Raw genomic sequence first — 18,730 nt, 5'->3', positions numbered from 1 at the left:
GGGAGGGGAAGGGGGGGCAGGTTTCCTCCTTCTGCTTCTTCAACGCTTCCTTCTAACCACCATACACTCTCCACCTGTTCCCTCCACTGTGCTGGTTATATCCAGGCCAAGTAGCAGGCCCGCCAACACCACACAATGGGTCATGCCGGCAGGGAGTCCTTAGCTCCCAACTTCAGTCTTTTTCTGCTCTTGAAGCCACCGTGAAAGAAACATACTCAAAAGCTCCGGCTTGTCAGGAAATAGTCTTTATTACAAAAATCTGCATGTAAACAAACAACAACCTTACTGGGCGGCCTCACTCCAGGGCACATATACCCACGTGGAGAAAGGCAGAGTCCTGCTCACAAGCTGCGTTCAGGCTGCTCAATACGCACGTGGGCCTGCACATGCATCTCCATGGGCTGAGGCCTCGTGGGCTGTTTGGAGTTGCCTCCCTGGTTAGCACTGTCTGTCTGTCCTTGACCACGAGACAGGGTGTGCACAGCCGACAGTTCTGAGAATCGCAGAGGCTGGGCCAGCTCTGAGGCATCTAGAGCAGTTGGCTAGGCCGGCCCCTCCACCCCATCCACTGGCCCACTAAGTGAGAGGCCCATCGGGCCTTAGAGAACGGAGAGGTCATGGCAGGACTTGGACTTGGCACGGAAGGCCATCTTGCGGCTGTTGCGAGCTACGATGCGGCCCAGAAAGCGTTTGGCTTTCTTGCCAAGGCTTTCCCGTCGCCGAGTGCCAGCTTGCCGCCGGGCGTTATCCTCTTTGCTGTCCCTTCGCAGGCGTATCTGGCGCACGACACCCTCAAACAGTGCCTGGACGTTGTGATGCAGCGCTGCTGATGTCTCGATGAACTTGCAGTCGAAGACCACTGCGCAGGCCCGGCCCTCTGTGTGGTGGGGGCAGACATGTGACAGTGAATGAGGAGCGGAGGAGGCCAGCTCAAACTCTTGCTGTATCTGGCAGCTACAACTCACAAACTCTCTGGTAATGGAAGCCAGAACCCTAGCATTCCTAGAGACGTGGAGATCCCAGCTCCTGTACTGAGAGTCCCAAACATCCCTTGGCGGGGGCACTTGGTAGGCAGAATATGCCCCCAAAGTTTATGGTGGCCCACAACAGGCATTCATTTATTTAAAGCCCAGCGTTTTGAATGTAGTCTGCAATTGTGGACCAATGCAAATGAAAACTGACAGCTAAGTATTTTATGACTTGCTACTATAAAAAAAAAAATGGCCCAACGGGCTGGAGTGGGGACAAGGTCACCGAGTTTGAAGTACTTGGTACTGCAGGCCACAAAGAAGGATGCTGAAGCTTGGTAAAGAAGAGCCAGGCTTATTCTGAGACTGGTGTGGCCTGGAATCGGGTTCTGGGTTCTGATCTCCTGATTCTCTACATGTTCTTCTGTTTCCTCAGCCCCATTCTTTCTTTCTTTCTTTCTTTCTTTTTTTTTTTTTTTTTTTTTTTTGGTTTTTCGAGATAGGGTTTCTCTGTGTAGCCTTGGTAGACCAGACCAGGCTAGCCTCGAACTCACAGTGATCCGCCTGCCTCTGCCTCCCGAGTGCTGGGATTAAAGGCGTTAAATCTTGTCACCTGCCAGGCATCGACTCAAGGAACAGCCAAGGAAGGTGCATTCCCCTTATCAGATCTGGCTCTTTCTTTCCTTTTGTTTTAGGTCGGGCTTTCAGGAGCCCGATGGACCAGCGGCATCTCCCCCACCGTCCATCACTAAGTTTTCTTCTTGGGCATTTTTAGCCACTGATGATCCCCCAGGGACTCAAACTGAGCCAAGACCAACTGGCCCGCAGCCCAGCCAGGATCTCCCTCTCTTTCTTGCTTACCATCCACAGAGACCTCACGAGAGCGCACCAGGTCACTTTTGTTGCCCACGAGGATGATGGGCACGTTGTCTGTCTGCCGTGCCCGCCGCAGCTGGACCCGGAGCTCTGAGGCTTTCTCAAAGCTGCCCTTGTCCGTTATTGAGTAGACAATGACGTACGCATCCCCCATGGCCATGCAGTGGCTAGGCAGCCAGCAGCCCCCATCCTGGAGGGGAACGCAAACACACATACAACCCTGTCATTCTCACCAAGGCCCTTCCCCAGCGCTGCTTCCCCTCATTGTCTGTGACCCAGCCTGCATCCTACCTGTTCCCAAATGTCGTAGACCATAAGTGATGCTTCTTCTCCATCCACGGTGATAGAACGGTCATACGTGTGCCCTGGGAAGAGAGCCAACAGCCAAGTTATCAGTTGGCTGGCAAAAGTTCCCTGTGTCCAGTGTCAGCCTTCTTCTGAGCACACCTCCCACCTCTCAGAGCCCTCTGATAACTCTTCTCTATTAGCAGACCGTTGCCTGGGAACTGGGGACTGGAGGACATGGTATGCCTGACCTCCACCTCTATGTTCCTAAACTAGCAAAGTACTGGGTGTCCAGGGCTCCCTGCCCTCCTGCTGCCTGCGTCCAGGGTGGGTGTGATCATAGTGGCTGGAGGGTTAGCATAGTGGTTGCCACAATCCCCTGGAGACCTTGGCCCCTCGACTTCCCTCTCCTAGAAACTTTTTTCTGATTTTGTTCCTGCCATCCCTGACAGATAGGAATGTCCTGCCCCAAGCCACAGAGAAGTCATAACCAGCACTCGACTCTTCTATTTGGGCTCTTCTTCCATATGAAGGGCTGCCATGTGGGTTAGGGAAAGGCTGAGGGCGGGCGGGGGGGGGGGCGGGGAGTAAGTACGGAGTAAATTAACTGGCTTTTTTTCAGTTTCTCCGTCTTGGACGCGCAAGTAACATGATTATGAAAGTGCCTTGAAATTCCATAGAATTGCCATTTTTAGTTTAGGTCCCCTGCCCTCCAACTATCTGTCTCTAAACAGCTCAATTCTCTCACCTGCGGCTTCTGCTTCAGGCCCGTCTTCTATACCACCAAAGATGCGCGCCAGAGCGCTCTTGCCCACACCAGGCGCCCCGAGCAACAGCACCTTGTAAACGCTCTCCTCCGAGCCGCTGCCTCCAGAACTGAGCGAATCGGAGGAGCCTTCCGGCCAGTCAAGCCTCTGGCCCTGTGTCCGAGTTCCTGATGCAGTTGCTGCCAGGGAGCCCGGGGCTAGCGCCGCCTGAAGGTCCCTCTCGTCCACCGGCATGCTCCTGCGGTGCAGTGGAGGTGCTGGGCCCCAAGGGGTGCTGCCTCGACGGCGGTCGCGCTCCCGGCCCGCGCCTCGGCTCCCGCCCGCTCCGCTGCCGCCGTTCAGGGTCATCGTCCTAGACGCCGTCGGGAGAACCAGGAAGGGATGGCAGCTCTATCGTGGGAGCAGGTCTCTGGAGTCAAGAAAGATGCTCAGGATGAAGGACCTGCCAACTACGAGGTCTCTACGCCTTAACCAGTAACGCAGCTGGACCTGGGTCCCCATCCACTCTCCTCCCCAGTGTGGTTTACCCTGCTTCGTGAGGACACTCACCAACTCTCACACAGATGCTATCAGAACCTGGTCAGCGCTCCAGCACAGATCACTGGCAGATCGGACAGAGCCCACTGGCAGACGCTTGTTCAGCTCCTCCGACCTTTGTCGCTGTCAGGACTGCAGTCTTTCTCTCCTCTGTAGCCTTCTCAGCCCCTCAGCTGGTGTTGGGTTGTGGCTCTAGGGCCTCCTATTTAAACCTCCACTAGCCTGCCAGTTGCCCTCACCCCTACCCCGTTCCCGCCCCCGCTCCCGCCCCCGCCCCCTGTCTTCCCTAGTCCAGGCTGCTGTGAGGCTGACGCATCCACCACCCCGGGAATCCCCCACCTCCTTTCTAAGATCTCAAACTCGCGCGGGAGGGGGAGGGGGCGAGGGCGGGGGCGGGGGCGGGGACGGGCAGGTGGCTGGGAAGAGGTGGATGGGTGTAGAGACGGAAGTGGGGCGCAGAGTGTGTGTTGTGAGTGGTGTACGGGAGTGGTGCATGGTGCAGAGGCTGCCAGTAGTGGGTAACTGGACCAGTGAAGTACAACTTCCTCTGGAGAAAAATTGGATCTGTTTCTTTAAGAATGAAATCTCTCTTCTCTTGCTCAGCCCTGGCCTGTTATCCAAGCCAGTAGACAGGTTTTTGACCAGACACACTCAGAACCTACGGCACCCATTCCTCCAGGCATGGACCCTAGCCAGAATTTAGAGGGTCCTAAACTGGCATTTCTAGCGTCAACACTATAGTTTTCCTATTCCCGTCCTTGTGCTAGTACTTAAAGAGTCTCCCCGATGAAGGTTGGTGTCATCCACAAATCCCTGGGGTCTCTTAGAAGGTTATGGTGGGGGCAATGGAATTTTCTGTTTGAGTCTACAAGGTGCTTGTCTCCTGGAGAGAAACTACAGAGCTAGAAAAAGGAAAACGCAAACTCAAGTCCCCACCCTAACTCGAAGCATGCCAAGCAGCTGCCAGTAACTGCTAAAAATATCTAACCCTGGCCCTAGCCATCTTGCTTCTGGGTATGAGGTTGCCCAGAGTCAGGGAGATCTAGGGTGACAGAAGGAGCCAGCCCCTTGCTAGTTTTCATGTTCTTCCTGCTCCTGAGCCCCAAGCTGGGGCTTTGGCTCACAGACATCTCACCCAGGAAGGGTACAAATGCAGGGTGTGGGTGAGGGGTGGCTCTCAGGCACCATGTCCAGGGCCTCTGCTTTGTTTAAGACTCACTTTGTTTGCTGCACGGATCCATACTGAGCACCCGTGTGCCAGACTCTTTTATCAATAGCAACAATAGATGTAGTGCCACCTGCCACCACTGCCTCGCAGTTCCCCTTTCTCAGACATTGGGTGAAAAGTGGGATAGTCTCAGAGGGAGGGAGAGGTGGTAGGGTGGGCTGGGGGCCTGGTCCTGGGTCTGCTTCTCTCCCAGACTCAAGGTACCAAGCCCTGGATTGGATGCCATGACCTCGTTCCTTGCTCATCTCTAGGGTGAAGACTGGACAACGTGTGTGTGTGTGTGTGTGTGTGTGTGTGTGTGTGTGTGTGTGCGTGCGCACGCGCACGCGCTCGTGCGTCTGTCTGTCTGCCTGTCTGCCTGTCTGTCTGTCTGTCTCTGTGTATAGGCTATGACGTACTTTGGGACAGGGACATGCTCTTAGACGACTGTGATGACTGTGGTGGGGGCGGAAGGGCACCCATCTGGGGCTCAGGTGACATCATACATAGATGGACCTTAGTCGGCTGTAGCAGGTTGCCATGGAGACTTGAGCCCAAATTTCTGCTGCTGCATTAGTCTCCTTGGCAACCTACGAAGGCCTTGAATTGAGGAAACTGGCTAGGGGATAAGGTGAGGAGGTTTATGATGCAGGGCCCGCTTGCTCATAAGGTGCTCAAAGTAAGCTGAAGCTGAGCCGAGGCACCTGCTTATGCGTCCTTCCCATGAAGGAGAGGTCTTGGAGGCCTGGCAAGTCCATGCTGGCTTTTGTTTCTTGGATAAGGCTTGGTAGGAAGAGAGAGTCAGGGGCTTGAGCCTCTCCTGACAGGACAGAAGCTTCTAGAGTCAGCAACTACTTCCCAGTAGGAACCTTGTTTATGACACATACACCCCCACGACACACATACAGTGTGTCTGGAAAGAACCGTGAGGTGTCCAGGAGAGTGTCTGGCAGAGGACTGGTGTAGGATAGCTGAGACCTTCCCAGAAGGGGCCATACAGAGAAACAGGGCTGACTTCCCCTCTGGTAATCTGAGCTTTTGACCTCAGCAGTGTATCTTCTTTGCCAAGGCAACGGCATCCACACAGAGCCACTCAGACCCCAGGCATTCCCATGGCTGTGCCAACAGGCCAGAGATGGTCACCACAAGCCTAGGTATAGCCAGGAGCCTCATGATCCAGTATCAGGACATGACCTTATGATCAGTTCCTGTGACACTCCTGCCACCAGGTCCTCTCAGCTCTCTCAGCTGCCCAGAAGGAACAAACTGAGGTTGGTGTCAGCTCTGTTCCTTGTTAGCAGTTTCACCTTTGTTGATTTGTTCCAGCTGAGCCTCAGTTCTCTCCTGTGTAGACCAAGGGTAACGTCTACCTAGTTCTGAGACGCAAAGGACATGAAATGTGGAGACAAGGCCACTGGCTCAACGGTGACATATACTATTATCTTAGCAGGCGCATTTTGAGTCCCATCGTGCTGGGTTGCATGGGGCTGGCTGAGTGAGCCCGTGGACTGTCTCTTCAGTATCTCCAGGGCGATGTTCTGTCCTGAGGAAGGTCAGGAGATCCCAGGAACAATGTAGAAAACTAGTACCTAATCCCACCTCTTCCCCGTGGGACCCTCCCCACTCCCCCAGGGGACTAAATGTTGAAAAGAGAAAGTGGTTGGGCTCAGGGTCAGTCTCCATTGGCAATTTGACTGTATTTAGAATTGCAGTGGGAGCCTCTGGGTGTGTCATCTGCAGGTGTTTTCAGAACTGAAGAGAAGACCCATCTTAAACGTGGGTAGCATCATTCATTCCATGGACTGGGGGGGGGGGGTCCAAGATGATACAAAGAAGATGAGCCAAGGGCAGGCGTTCATTTCACTTTGCTTCCCAATTGTGGATTGCAGTGTGGCCAGCTGCCCCACATGCCTGGAGCCATACCTTACTTACCATGACGTGTGTCTTCAAACCGAGAGCCAGAATAACCCCTCCCCTCCCTCAGTTGTTTCTTGTCATGTGTTTTGTCCACAGCAATGAGGAAAGTGATGAATGCAGCGGTCCTTCAGCACGCCCAGCCCTCCTGACAGCACAGCCCTCTTGTTTCAGGGCCTCGGCTGTTCTGTGACTCCATTCATCCATTTCACTAAGTACCTGTGCGCCAGACCCCTTAGTCAAGGGCAGGAGAAAAGAATTGTAGCTGAGTGTGCTTACGTGTGTCATCTAATCCCCGGGGTGATCTCATGTGACTGTGGTTTGTTATTCCCATTGTGTAGATATAGTAACCGAGGCTCACAGTCCAGAAATAGCAGAGCTAGATACCTGCGGTGGAAGGGCTCAGGGATTTTACATGCCATCCCCCCCACCCCCCACTACTATGCCTTCATCGCACAGCTGAAGTTCCAGAAAGTTCTTTGGGTGCTGGTTCAGTATTCACAGATGGTGTCCTGCACACAGCCAGTGGCCAGGCGCAGATGAGTCAAGAATGTCAAAGGGACTGAAATGCCAGCAGCTCGATGTTTCACAGCCCCAGTGGCCTGGCTGCCAGAAGACCGGCAGCATGACTCACCTGCCCACCCTGAACATGGCTGAATACAGATACCATGGCCACCTCAGACAGATGAGGCTTGCCAAGCTGAGGTTCACATATGGCAAGGCCTACAGTTTGGGAAAGATCTCTGGGTCTCATCACCCTGGTGGGTCACCCCATCTATGAAACATTCAGCTCCTTCACCTGTGAAAACGGAGGGCCCAGTGTCTGGAAGTTCATTTGAGATCATTTAATGTGCACAGAGCAGTCCCAAAGAGATTGCCATGACCAGCCTCACGTTGACAGACGAGTGACATGGGCCAATGGCTTCATCTTCTTGGTCTTAGGTAATCATACCCAGCTCCTCCTCTTCTTGGGCATCAGATTGGCAAAGCCACTACTCCTAAGAATGAGTTGAGAGTAGGAGCTGTCTAGTATGGGCCTAGGCCTTTCTATAGAGGCAAGGGAGCAGTGTTGTTGTTGTTTTTTAAAGATTTTATTTATTTATTATTACGTATACAGTGCTCTGACTGCAATGTACACCCACATGCCAGAAAAGGACATCAGATCTCATTATAGATGGTTGTGAGCCACCATGTGGTTGCTGAGAATTGAACTCAGGACCTTTGGAAGAACAGTCAGTGCTCTTAACCTCTGAGCCATCTCTCCAGGCCAGGAGCAGTGTTTTTAATCTGTCTGTAGCTGGGAGTCTTTAGGGTATTCTCCTAGATCACTCCTTACCTGCAACGCATAGGTAAGGAAGAAGAGCAACGCCCACATGGAGCACGGTGATTTGCTGAGCTGGAGTTGGTGGCATACACGTGTATAATCTGAATCTGAGGCAGCCTGAGCTATCCAGTGAGTTCAAAGCCAGCCTGGGCTACACAAATAGTGAGACCCTGGCTCAAGAAGCCAAAAACAATTGAGCAAGCAAACAGTTTGACAGATCTTAGAGGGCTCGGGCCCCCTGGTGAGGCTGGAGGAGGAGGATGGACTTATGTCTGGGCTCCGGGACAGACAGGCATTCCCATCAAAGAAAGAGACTGAAGATTGCTTCGACCTCTGCCGCTGCCGCCGCTGCCGCCGCCGCCGCCGCCACCTCGGAAGGTAAGCGGAGAGAGGAAGCGGGAGAGGAGCACACGTCGCCTGTCACCTAGATCCACGCCTGTCACCTAGATCCACGCCGCCACGCCAGGAGGAAAGATGTTCGCCTGCGCCAAGCTCGCCCGCACCCCCGCTCTGATCCGAGCTGGATCCAGAATTGCTTATAGACCAATTTCTGCATCAGTGTTATCTCGACCAGAGACTAGGACTGGAGAGGGCTCTACAGCATTTAATGGGGCTCAGAATGGTGTGTGCCAGCTGATCCGAAGGGAGTTTCAGACCAGTGTAATCAGCAGAGACATTGATGCTGCTGCCAAATTCATTGGTGCGGGCGCTGCAACAGTAGGAGTTGCTGGTTCTGGTGCTGGTATTGGAACAGTCTTTGGCAGTCTTATCATTGGTTATGCCAGAAACCCTTCGCTGAAGCAGCAGCTGTTCTCATACGCTATCCTGGGCTTTGCCTTGTCTGAAGCTATGGGTCTCTTTTGTTTGATGGTTGCTTTCCTGATCTTGTTTGCCATGTAACAGAAATTACTGCCTGAAATGTTGGCATTCATAGTAATTACGGATGTAATTCTGTGTATCTTGCTGCGACTCCAAAAACTGTAGTGCTGGCGTCATGGAAATGTACATTATTTCCAAAGTCATTTCATTAAAGATGAAAACTTTAAAAAAAAAAAAAAAGAGACTGAAGCAGCCAATCCCGAAGCAGCTCTGGGAAGAGCCTCTAATTGGCTCAGATCTAAGACTGATGGTCCCTCTGGATGACAAAGCGTGCTCTGGGCAGGGGGCCAACAGGAGGGAGAGGTCCAGACCAGATCATCTCAGAGAGCTGAGCTTCTCTCACCCAGCCCCTGGGGTGGCACAAACCCCTGGAAGGCCGATGGTGAGGGCTCTCCAGGACCCTTTCAGGAGAGAAAAGGAGAGCCACAATCTTGACCCAGGAACTTGACTAAGCATCAGCACCACCGGGCAAACAGGAGTCCCAGCTACAGGTTAAGTCACAGCCCACACAGTACTCCCTGGCAAACTGCTCAAACCTGAGCTTACTCGGGCCTTTAGAGCAACCACCAGCAGACATAGAAACATATTAAATGGCAGAACTTTAGAATAACTCTCCTGGATATTTTTTCCTTTTTTTTTTTTTTTTTTTTTAAGGTCAGTATTAAGATATACAACTGTGGGTGCTACTGCCTGGATCTGTAGATTACTAAGGGCCAAGTGTTAAAGGCTTGTTCTTCTAAGTGGAGTCAGAGGGAAGTGGTGGGAACTTTAAGAGGTTGCGTCTAATACAACTAATAGACTAACAGACTGGAACCCTGCCCCCCCCCCTTTTTTTCCTGAGACAGGGTCTCTCTGTGTAACCCTTGGCTGTCCTGGACTCACTTTGTAGACCAGGCTGGCCTCGAACTCACAGCGATCCGCCCGCCTCTGCCTCCCAAGGGCTGGGATTAAAGGCGTGCGCCACCTGGCCCCTTCTTAGTCCTTGCTCCTCTACCAGGTACTCCGCAGCAATGCGCTATTGCATCACAGGCCCCAAGGCAACGGTACCGACTACAATGCACCGCAACCTCCAAACCTTTTTAGAGGTCTTATTTTTTAGTTTTATGAATTTTGATGGCATAGATTTACATATCACACGAGTGCCTGGTGTCTGCAGAGGCCAGAAGAGGGCATCAGATCCCTCGGCACTGGATTATAGATGGCTGTCAGCTACCATGTGCGGACTAGTGACTTGCAAGAGGAACAAGTGCGTCAAACTGCTGAGTCATTTCTCCAGCCCTCTTCTAAAAAAAGCAAACAAACACTAACTTTAAAAAAAAATATTTATATGTATGTGTAAGTACACACCACACTGTGTGTTGACTGCCCGCAGAGGCAAGGACAGGGCGCTGGATCCGCTGGGGTTGGAGTTACAGGTGCTTCTGAGTGATCTGATTTGGGTTCTGCGGGCCACATCAGGTCTTCTCGAAGAGCAGTACATGCTCTCCGCAGTCGGCATCTCCCAGCCCCCAAAACTTACCTTCTTTATAAATTATTTCATGCACGTAGTTAAGAAAAACCGACTACCAGTGAGAAGGGGAGAGAGAAATCTTAGATGCCAGAGAACCAAACACAACACTTAAGATTTTGGGGAGAATGCAAGTGCTCTTTCTGGAAAACCTGAATACTGGATATTAGTTTTGTTTTCAGGCAGTCTCATGTAGTAGCCCTTAAAGTAAATCATGCAGCAGCTGGCCTTAAATTCACTTTGTGTTGAGGATGGCCTTGAACTTCTGACCCTTCTGCCTCCTCTACCTCCCAAGTGCTGGAATTACAGGCATGCACTATCATTCTCAGATCAGAAAGGCTCATTAATTTTTTTAAACTGGTTACACAGTTGTTGTGGTTTGAGTGAGAACAAGCACTTGACTACTTGTTTTCCAGTTGGTGAGGAGGGGAAGAACCAGGAGGGGAGCCTTGATGTGGGAGGTGTGTCATAGGGGTGGGCTTTGAGGTTTCAAGAGAGTCACCTTATTCCCAGCGTGCCCCTCTCTCTGCCTCCGACTTGTGGATTAAGATGTGGGCTCTCGGCTGCTCCTGTTGCCATGCCATTGCTCTGCTGTCGTGGACTCCAGCCCTCTGAAACCGGAAGTTCTAAAGTAAACACTTTCTTTTATAAGTTGCCTTAGTCTTACCACAGCAATGGAAAAGAAACTAGGACAGCAGACCTACTAATTTAGGACATGGTTCTTTAAAGCAAAGGGTCACGTTTGTGCAGGGTCCTCTAGATGCAGTTCTATAAACACACATAAATAAGGCCAGTGTCACACAGGCCATCTCAATCTACTGAGCGGAATTCATTGGTAGCTTGGCTACCCAGGTGTATTTAGAAACACACACACACACACACAAACACACTTTTAAGATTTATATATTATGTATATAATGTTCTGCCTGCATGAGTACCTGCCCGCCAGAAGAGGGCACCAGTTCTCATTACAGATGGTTATGAGCCACCATGTGGTTGCTGGGAATTGAACTCAGGACTTCTGCTCTTAGCCTCTGAGCAGCCATCTCTCTAGCCCTAGAAATACATTTCTTCAAATTTTTTATTTTTCACATTTGCAACTCAAACACTGGAAGAGCTAGTTTTTGGTTTTTTTCTTTTCTTTCTTTCTTTCTTTTTTGGAGACAGGGTTTCTCCGTGTAGCCTCAGCTGTCCTGGACTTGCTTTGTAGACCAGGTTGGCCTCGAATTCACAGAGATGCATCTGCCTCTGCCTCCCTGAGTACTGGGATTACAGGTGTGCACCACTGCACCCAGTTATGCTAAAAACATTTTTTTTAAATCAATTTTTCTTTTGAGACAGGATCTCTCTATATTGCTTTGGCTGTTTTGGAACTCTATGCAGATCAGGCTGGCCTCAAAAAAATCATAGATCTGCCTGCCTTAGTCTCCTGAGTGCTGGGACTAAAAGTGTGCACCATGAGGCTCAGTTTACTGATTTATTTCATGTGTATGTGATTTTGCCTGTATGTATGTGTGCCATGTGTGTTCCTGGCCTGGAGGCCAGAAGAGGACATTGGAACCCCTGGAAGTGACGTAACAGATGGTTATGAGCCTCCGCGTGGGTGCTGGGAACTAACTCAGGTCTTCTAGCGTCACTGGGAGGAATCAGAGATGATGGGGAGGGCACCTCGTGGACCCACTTGACAGGCACCCGCTACCACTCCCCACTCCACATGAAAGACAGTAAGGCATGCCGGGAAATGAATATAAATTAAGGGTTTATTACAAAAAAAAAATGTTAGTTTTTCATGGTCAGTGATTGAAGAAAGCGAAGCCACAAGGCCTTGGTGGAGCTGAGACCAGGATGCCCTGTGTGCAGGCAGAGGTCGGAGGCTCAGGATCGGGACGAGAGACACTGATTGACGACCTCTAGCAGGTGGGTATTCTCCAGGGCCGCTGCCACGCGCTCCTTATCTGCAAGCTGTTTGTTTACTGTGTGCAGGAGAGAGGGGTGGAAAAACAAGGGTCAGAGCAACCCTGGCCAGGCTGCGAGCCTCAGCACAGATGAGATTTCTACCAGGAAAGGTCTCTTGTCACCTTCTCAGCACCCCAAGTCTTGATCAGACGGTTCTCATCCCTTGTGCCCCTGCTAGCTTATTTGTTGGGAGTCCCCAAAACCTCCAGGGACTGCTCATGTCTGCCTCCCAGCTTTTGGTCTAGGCTGGAGGCTGGCAGCATTATTCACTTAATCTCCTCATCCTATCCCTGCCATATAAACTGCTGCGGCAAAGCAGAGGCCTCACGGTTTGGGGCCCTAAAACATCAGCTTCCCCACCCGCCCACACTAACCTGCATGCTCTGAGGCGTGGGTCCCAGGTGTGATGTGCACATCCATCTGCGAGAAAGACAAACTGGGCCTCAGCATTTATTCGCCTGTTTTTGCTTCTTCTTCTTCTTCTTCTTTTTTCTTTCAACACCACTGCCCTTCCTCCCAATCACCCGTCTTGCTTCTTGTTCTTCCACCCCACCCCAGCCCACCTGCAGTCAATCCCCCTCCACCCAAGGGCCTTGCCAGCTGCGTTTGATGTAAAGGTCTTGCCCATCAACAGCTCCCTGCCGCCCTTTCTGCCACACTCCTCGCTATTTTCTGGAGTATTTTCAGGATTCCTGTCACATCAACTTGGGAGTTTCCTTCCAGTCTCCACTCGTGTCCCCTCTCCTCGGGGGTTGTTTCCCCGCTTAGGCTCGACTCCAGCTCACCTTGAACCGCTGGGGAAGGGATCGCAGAAGCTTGACTTTGATAGACAGGCCGATAAGGGTGGCCATGCTGCAGTGTGGGATGGTGGGGGTGAAGGCCACTGCTACCGTGCTCTCGGGGTCGCTAACCTGGGTTGATAAGGGAGATTATAAAGATCACACGAGCGCCCCTCGCCCAAAAGACCCTCTCTTTAGTTTACTGATTTGGCGAGTCACCTAACTTTTATAGGCTCCAAATTTTACCACCCATAAAACTGGAAAAAACACCTCCCCTCCCAAAAGATCCTCTTAAGTGCTTGTGAACGGAGGACACCAGCCTCTGATACACAATGGAACCTTTTTTTTTTTTTTTGACTATTTGAGGAAAACTACCACACTCTTGAGAGTCTTGCTACCCACCTGAATCCGAACTTGCTCTACTACGTTCAATTCCTCCAGCGTCAGTGGATGCTCGGGGTCATTAATGGAGCGAATAAGATGTGCCAAGTGAAGGAAAAGGGACTTTTAAGTTTTGGCCCACTCAAAATCTCCGCAGGCATGCCTAACCAGGACACCCCTCCACCAGCGTGTTGCACGTCACTTCTTCCCGGTCCCCAAGCCCCCACCGTCCCGCCAGCGCCCAGCAGCGGCGGATATCGAAGATCTCGCGGGCGTCGATGCTGTCGGGCACCTGCTCATCTTCCTCGCCCGCTGTCACTGGCCGCTCCCCGGAGCGCTCATAGATGAGGGGGTTGGCGTTCTCTAGGAGCCCTCCACCGCCACCGCCACCGCCGCCGCCTACCATCCCGGAACCGCGATTCCCACAACCCCCTGGCGGTGTGTACTTCCGCTCCTACGGCGCACTTCCTGGGAACGAGAGAGGGCGTGGTGTGCCTACGGGGTCGCACAAGGGACATGCCACACTCCCGGGATTCTGCCGGTAGTTTGCTAGAAGCGGATGACCGTGTCGTGCGGTCTATTCGGAGTCAGGAATGTCGCTAGGACATCAGAAGAGTCTCTTGAAGCGCTTAGCCGTGCAACCCTGTTGGGAGCTGAAACGCAGAAAGCCCGTACTGTTTGACAAGGCCACTAGAGGCCTCTTGAGATTGAACCTATACCACGTCCTTCAGGAGGCTAGGCTGAAAGGCATTCGGATGCTGAAGCTCGCTCTCCCGGCTATCGCGGAACCGTAGATCCACGAAAGACTCTTTCTCAGAGCAGGGATCGGCAGCGCTCTTTACATGCTTGTTAAGTAGACAAGCGATCATAAACTCGACTTCCATTGGAGAAGAAAGCCTTACGGGGGAGGGGTGTTCTTAAAAAGCATCGTGTTTACATATTGGTCGGGAAGGGCCAACGCTGCCTCTCAGACTGGGAACTAAAATAGATAAGATGATGTATGCGTGAAGGCCGACCCTGTAAACTATGAATACTGAGAGCAAATACGAGTTTTGAGCACGAAGGGCACCCGTTCCCCCACCTCCCTGTGTGTGCACATGTAGTTAGTTCCCCTCACCCAGACCCCAAGGTGGGCTCTACTCTCCCAACTGGGTCCTGAGCCTGAGCCAGTTATAGATTTCTGCACTGTTCTTTCCAGACTAAACCCTACAACAAGAATGTTATCACAGGTGCAGTTAACACATTGACTCAAGACTTGGGAAAAAGGTTCCCAGTGAGGCGTGATGGCTCACACCTGTGATCCCTGCACTGTGGGAGGCAGAAGCAGGAGGATCTCTGTGAGTTCGAGGCCAGCCTGGTCTACAAAGTGAGTCCAGGACAGCCAAGGTTACACAGGGAAACCCAGTTTAGAAAAAACAAAAATGTTTCCAGTGTCTTAAAGGAGCTTCATTGCCCCTTTGGAGGAAGATATTCCCTGCGTGCTGGTCAGAGGCTCACTTCAGCTTGTTCAGTCCTGCTGTCCCGCAGGAACAGCCTTAACCCGGCACAGCTGTAGCCAGCCTCCCAGCTGCCGGGGGCCAAACGTCTCCTGTAGGAGGCCTTGATATGTTGTTGCCTGTCTGTGAAACACAGCATGCCCAACGGCAATTCAGACACAACCCGAGACTCTGAAGATAATTCCGCCGGACAGACTTTACATGCTGTGGCACGTGCAGGACGAGACTCTTGCAGGAGACAGACCTGTGGAGGAATCACATAATTGTGTAGAGTCAGGGGCCCAGACCAAGGGTGAGAAGACACCAAGCGGAGGAGCTGGCAGAGGGGAGATGACTGTTGGGGATAGTGGACCCACCCAGTGAGCTTCCAACTTCAGGGCCTCTTGTGGCCTTAGGGGTGTCAGATTATTTCTGAGGACACCCAACACGGGATCCAGTACAGCACCAGGAGCTCTGAGGGGTGCTGGACTTGGAGGTTAGAAGCTTCTGGGTCAGGAAGGGTGGATGGGAATTGGGACATTCTCTGGGGGTGGCTGTGGCTGTTGTAGGTGTTACTCACCATAGGATAGTAATGGTAACAATACCTTCTCTCTGGAGCTGCCCTCCATCACTGACCGGGGAGATGCAGGAACTCCTAGCGCCCCACCCCCACCGTGTACTAGAAGGGCCCTTCATTCTGATTCTGTTCCTCATGCACTCCACCTGGGCCTGGGACAAATGCATGGCTTGGCTTCTAGAGTGAAGGGGATGTGTCAGGCAGTCTGTTGGTCTTATTAGTAGCTGAGCACAGATAGCACTATGTCCAGAGGGTGTGTGCGCGCGCGTGTGTGTGTGTGTGTGTGTGTACACAGCCCTTGAAGTCTCTCACTCCAGGGCATCCTAAAATAAGATAGTTAGAAATCTGTAACAAAAAGAGTTGACTCAATCCTGTTTCCTGTTTAGAAAAATCTTTGCCTTTGACTCTTGGGCTCAGAATCACTTGACACCACTAGAGGGCAGTGTGGAGTCTCATCCGCACCATCCCACCCAGGCTTGGTTTCTCAAAGACCATCAGGTTGGCAGGATCTTATGGGAATGTCCAGGATTTACAGGACTGAGGGCTTATACTTAGTTTTCACAAAAATGATCACAAATTTGGCCTCTTTCTGGAGCCTGGCTTTCTCTCTCTCTCTCTCTCTCCTCCCTCCCCCCCCTCTCTCTGTCTCACACACACACACACACACACACACACACACACACACACACACACACACACGTCACTTCACCTCTCAACACGGCACAGCTTTCCGAAACCAGCACAAGAGGAGTCTCACTTGAGGATGAAGCATTAATGAAGACAGTCTCTAAACAGCACCGTTTCAGAAAGATTGTCGTCATAACACCTGTCAAGCGTCAGTGATTAACATGGACAGAGATGCCATCTGGTAAGGTATCAGGAACAGAGAGCATGTCACCAGGGAAAGGGGGCTATCTCTGAGCTTAGAAAGATGCTAACTGCTCTCTTTGGTCCCTGTGGGTGGCTGTTGCTCTCGACCTGTCCACCCCAAGTGGCATCGAATGCTTCTTTGTATGGGATCGGGTGGCAGAGGGAAGTGACAGAGTCACCAGACTGAGTCTTTTCACGACGCCAAAGAAGTGAGTTCTGATGGAGATGACAGACCCTGGAGGGCGAGGAGCCCCTTCCTGGACATCTCTCTGCATTCTCAGGTGCAGAGAAGATTGGGATCGCCCAAAGACTGTATAGCATCCAGTAAGGCACTCAGTCTGAGGAAAAGAAGACCTACTAAACACATGGTGTCCACCATCCATCTTAACCAAATATCAGGAATATCAGCCTAGATTACTGGGACCATTATGTGACTGCGTTGGCTTATCCCAGATTCTCACTATGGGATGCTTGGGGTTTTATGTTCTGGTCATCTCTCATAGCTCCTGTCACATCACTCTTGGCACGGGTGATGTCATCTCTAGCTTGAGAGTCTAGAGAATGGGAAATATGTGATGTGATTCCCACAGTCCCTTTTGTAGCTCCCGAGAGACAGGACGGGCAGAAGACGTAAGGCTATTGTGTAATTCAAATGCTGAGTTCCCTACCCCTGTATCTGGTTGTAGTTCTTGTTCTGAGAATCTCCTGTCTCAATGTTGTATTAACTCTGCTCCCCATTTGTCCTCTGATATGCCAATAAAGCAGCTTACAGCCAATCACTGAGCAGGGGAGAGGATAGGGCTGGACTTCCTGCCAGCCATGGGAGAAGGAGTTAGAATAGGAAACCAGGGGATTCAGCTATGGCAGAGGTCCAAGAGACATCAGAAGGAGCTATAGCAGGAAGCTACAAAGTGCAAGTATCTCTGGGAGGTATCACCGGGAGGAAGCCAATTAGCTTAAAAGGTTAAGAATACAGTAATAACTGCTGAGCTATTGTGTTGTAAATCTCATTATTAAGCAAATAGAAAAGAGTATCAGTTATTTGTGTGATAGCCATGTTAAGAGAGAAGCTAAGAGAAACAAACAAAATTTTTTTTTTGTTCCTAAGCTTTATTTATGAATTAATACAAAATACTCCAGACCAATGTGTCTCAATCCTCGTCCTCCTCCTCCTCCTCCTCCTGGTTGATCTGGAAGTAGCGCAATTCATAACTCTCCTTGCTGTTGGCGACAACGCGCAGCCAGTCTCGAAGATTGTTCTTCTTCAAATATTTTTTGGTGAGATATTTCAAATACCTTTTGGAGAAAGGCACCTCAGAAGTGACAGTGATCTTGCTCTTGCTCCGCTCGATGGTCACAACCCCTCCGCCTAGGTTCCCCGCTTTGCCGTTGACCTTGATTCTCTCCTGGAGGAACTGCTCAAAGTTGGCAGCATCCATGATCCCATCTTCTACAGGATGGGTGCAGTCGAGGGTGAACTTCAAAACTTGCTTCTTTTTTTTTTTGCCCCCCTTCGCCACAAGCTTTTTCACGGGCGCCATGGCGGCAGAGGAGGCAGAAAGGGCGAAACAAACAAAATTTTATAAAAATAACTGTACAACGTATTCATGCGTCTGCTGTTCATCTGTGTGCTAAGCTAACAGTTATGCATGTTACTTGGTACCGAGTCTGCCTGAGTCCCGTCTTGCTTCACATGCTCAATAATTTCCCTCATGACAATGCATATGTATGAGCCCGGTGGATGTTAACTTCTCTGCACACCCTATTGACCTGGGTCCCTTTCTCCCTTTCTTACCCCCATCTTCACTCCATCCCTTTCCTCCTCTTCTCCAAGTCCCAGATACCTTTAATGACTCTGAAGCTTTGGAGGAGATGGAGGTGAGTGGGTGTCACGGTCATATGTCTAACTCTCAGCAAGTCCCAAGTTTTCTCAGTCTGTAAATGGCTTATTAAAAAAAAAAAAACAACCCAAGTAGTAACAGCTTTGGTGTCCTAGTAAGTCTAAAGTACCATAACAAAATCACTGTAATCTGTAAGCTGAGGGCTATGGTAGATATGTATGTCCCAACTACTAGGGAGACTGAGGCTGGAGGTTTTCATGAACTCAGGAATTCAAAGATAACCTGTCCCATTCCATATATGGACACTCTGTATCTGTCTGTCATCTAGCTGTCAATCAAACTAAACATATAAGTATCTTTCCTATGCATGTGTGTATGTATCATGAGCTGTGTGGTTTATAAACCAAGATTATAAACACGGATTTGCCATGTGGTGCAGGTTAACTATCTGGTTTAAAGATGTCATCCCCTTTTGTCCTTCTGGGTAGAAGGGACACACAGTTGTGCTTATAACCCAGACACCAGTTGACAGGCCCAAGTCTCAGCATCATCACATTGGACACTTGTCCTCACATACAAATATGAAC

At 51.0% G+C, this 18,730-nt stretch overlaps 4 protein-coding genes across 4 annotated transcripts; 1 reads left to right on the top strand and 3 right to left on the bottom strand.

Moving 5' to 3' along the window:
* Window positions 1–223: 223 nt before the first annotated feature.
* On the bottom strand, window positions 224–3,666 carry RRAD (RRAD, Ras related glycolysis inhibitor and calcium channel regulator). The gene is made up of 5 exons (XM_084757886.1): window positions 3,446–3,666; window positions 2,878–3,305; window positions 2,136–2,209; window positions 1,830–2,034; window positions 224–877 (listed from the first exon to the last, which is right to left on the bottom strand). The coding sequence occupies exons 2-5, from the start codon at window positions 3,242–3,244 to the stop codon at window positions 600–602; spliced, it is 924 nt and encodes a 307-aa protein (XP_084614012.1). The 5' UTR covers window positions 3,245–3,305; window positions 3,446–3,666; the 3' UTR covers window positions 224–599.
* A 4,544-nt stretch (window positions 3,667–8,210) lies between these two features.
* On the top strand, window positions 8,211–8,937 carry LOC311582442 (ATP synthase F(0) complex subunit C3, mitochondrial-like). The gene has a single exon (XM_084755591.1). The coding sequence runs from the start codon at window positions 8,353–8,355 to the stop codon at window positions 8,776–8,778; it is 426 nt and encodes a 141-aa protein (XP_084611717.1). The 5' UTR covers window positions 8,211–8,352; the 3' UTR covers window positions 8,779–8,937.
* A 3,069-nt stretch (window positions 8,938–12,006) lies between these two features.
* CIAO2B (cytosolic iron-sulfur assembly component 2B) lies at window positions 12,007–13,913 on the bottom strand. The gene is given in 7 exon segments (XM_084755589.1): window positions 12,007–12,237; window positions 12,595–12,640; window positions 13,006–13,131; window positions 13,402–13,481; window positions 13,639–13,836; window positions 13,839–13,862; window positions 13,865–13,913. Coding segments are annotated over 7 exon segments (606 nt in total). The 5' UTR covers window positions 13,899–13,913; the 3' UTR covers window positions 12,007–12,139.
* Window positions 13,914–17,391: 3,478 nt separating this feature from the next.
* LOC311582597 (large ribosomal subunit protein eL22-like) lies at window positions 17,392–17,872 on the bottom strand. The gene has a single exon (XM_084755790.1). The coding sequence runs from the start codon at window positions 17,841–17,843 to the stop codon at window positions 17,454–17,456; it is 390 nt and encodes a 129-aa protein (XP_084611916.1). The 5' UTR covers window positions 17,844–17,872; the 3' UTR covers window positions 17,392–17,453.
* Window positions 17,873–18,730: the final 858 nt, after the last annotated feature.

Source organism: Acomys minous (genome assembly GCF_964271855.1).
Source record: "Acomys minous genome assembly, chromosome: 14".
NCBI classification, from domain to species: domain Eukaryota; kingdom Metazoa; phylum Chordata; class Mammalia; order Rodentia; family Muridae; genus Acomys; species Acomys minous.
This window is presented reverse-complemented; position numbering and strand designations above follow the sequence as displayed.

What these genes read in the sequence shown, in the direction of transcription:
- LOC311582442 (XM_084755591.1), top strand. Translation starts at nt 8,353, where the DNA reads ATGTTCGCCTGCGCCAAGCTCGCCCGCACCCCCGCTCTGATCCGAGCT.
- RRAD (XM_084757886.1), bottom strand. Translation starts at nt 3,244, where the DNA reads ATGACCCTGAACGGCGGCAGCGGAGCGGGCGGGAGCCGAGGCGCGGGC. An exon ending in TCTACGACATTTGGGAACAG is followed by an intron (nt 2,035 to 2,135) that starts GTAGGATGCAGG and finishes GTTCCCCTCCAG; the next exon opens with GATGGGGGCTGCTGGCTGCC. An exon ending in TCGTGAGGTCTCTGTGGATG is followed by an intron (nt 878 to 1,829) that starts GTAAGCAAGAAA and finishes CCCACCACACAG; the next exon opens with AGGGCCGGGCCTGCGCAGTG.
- LOC311582597 (XM_084755790.1), bottom strand. Translation starts at nt 17,843, where the DNA reads ATGGCGCCCGTGAAAAAGCTTGTGGCGAAGGGGGGCAAAAAAAAAAAG.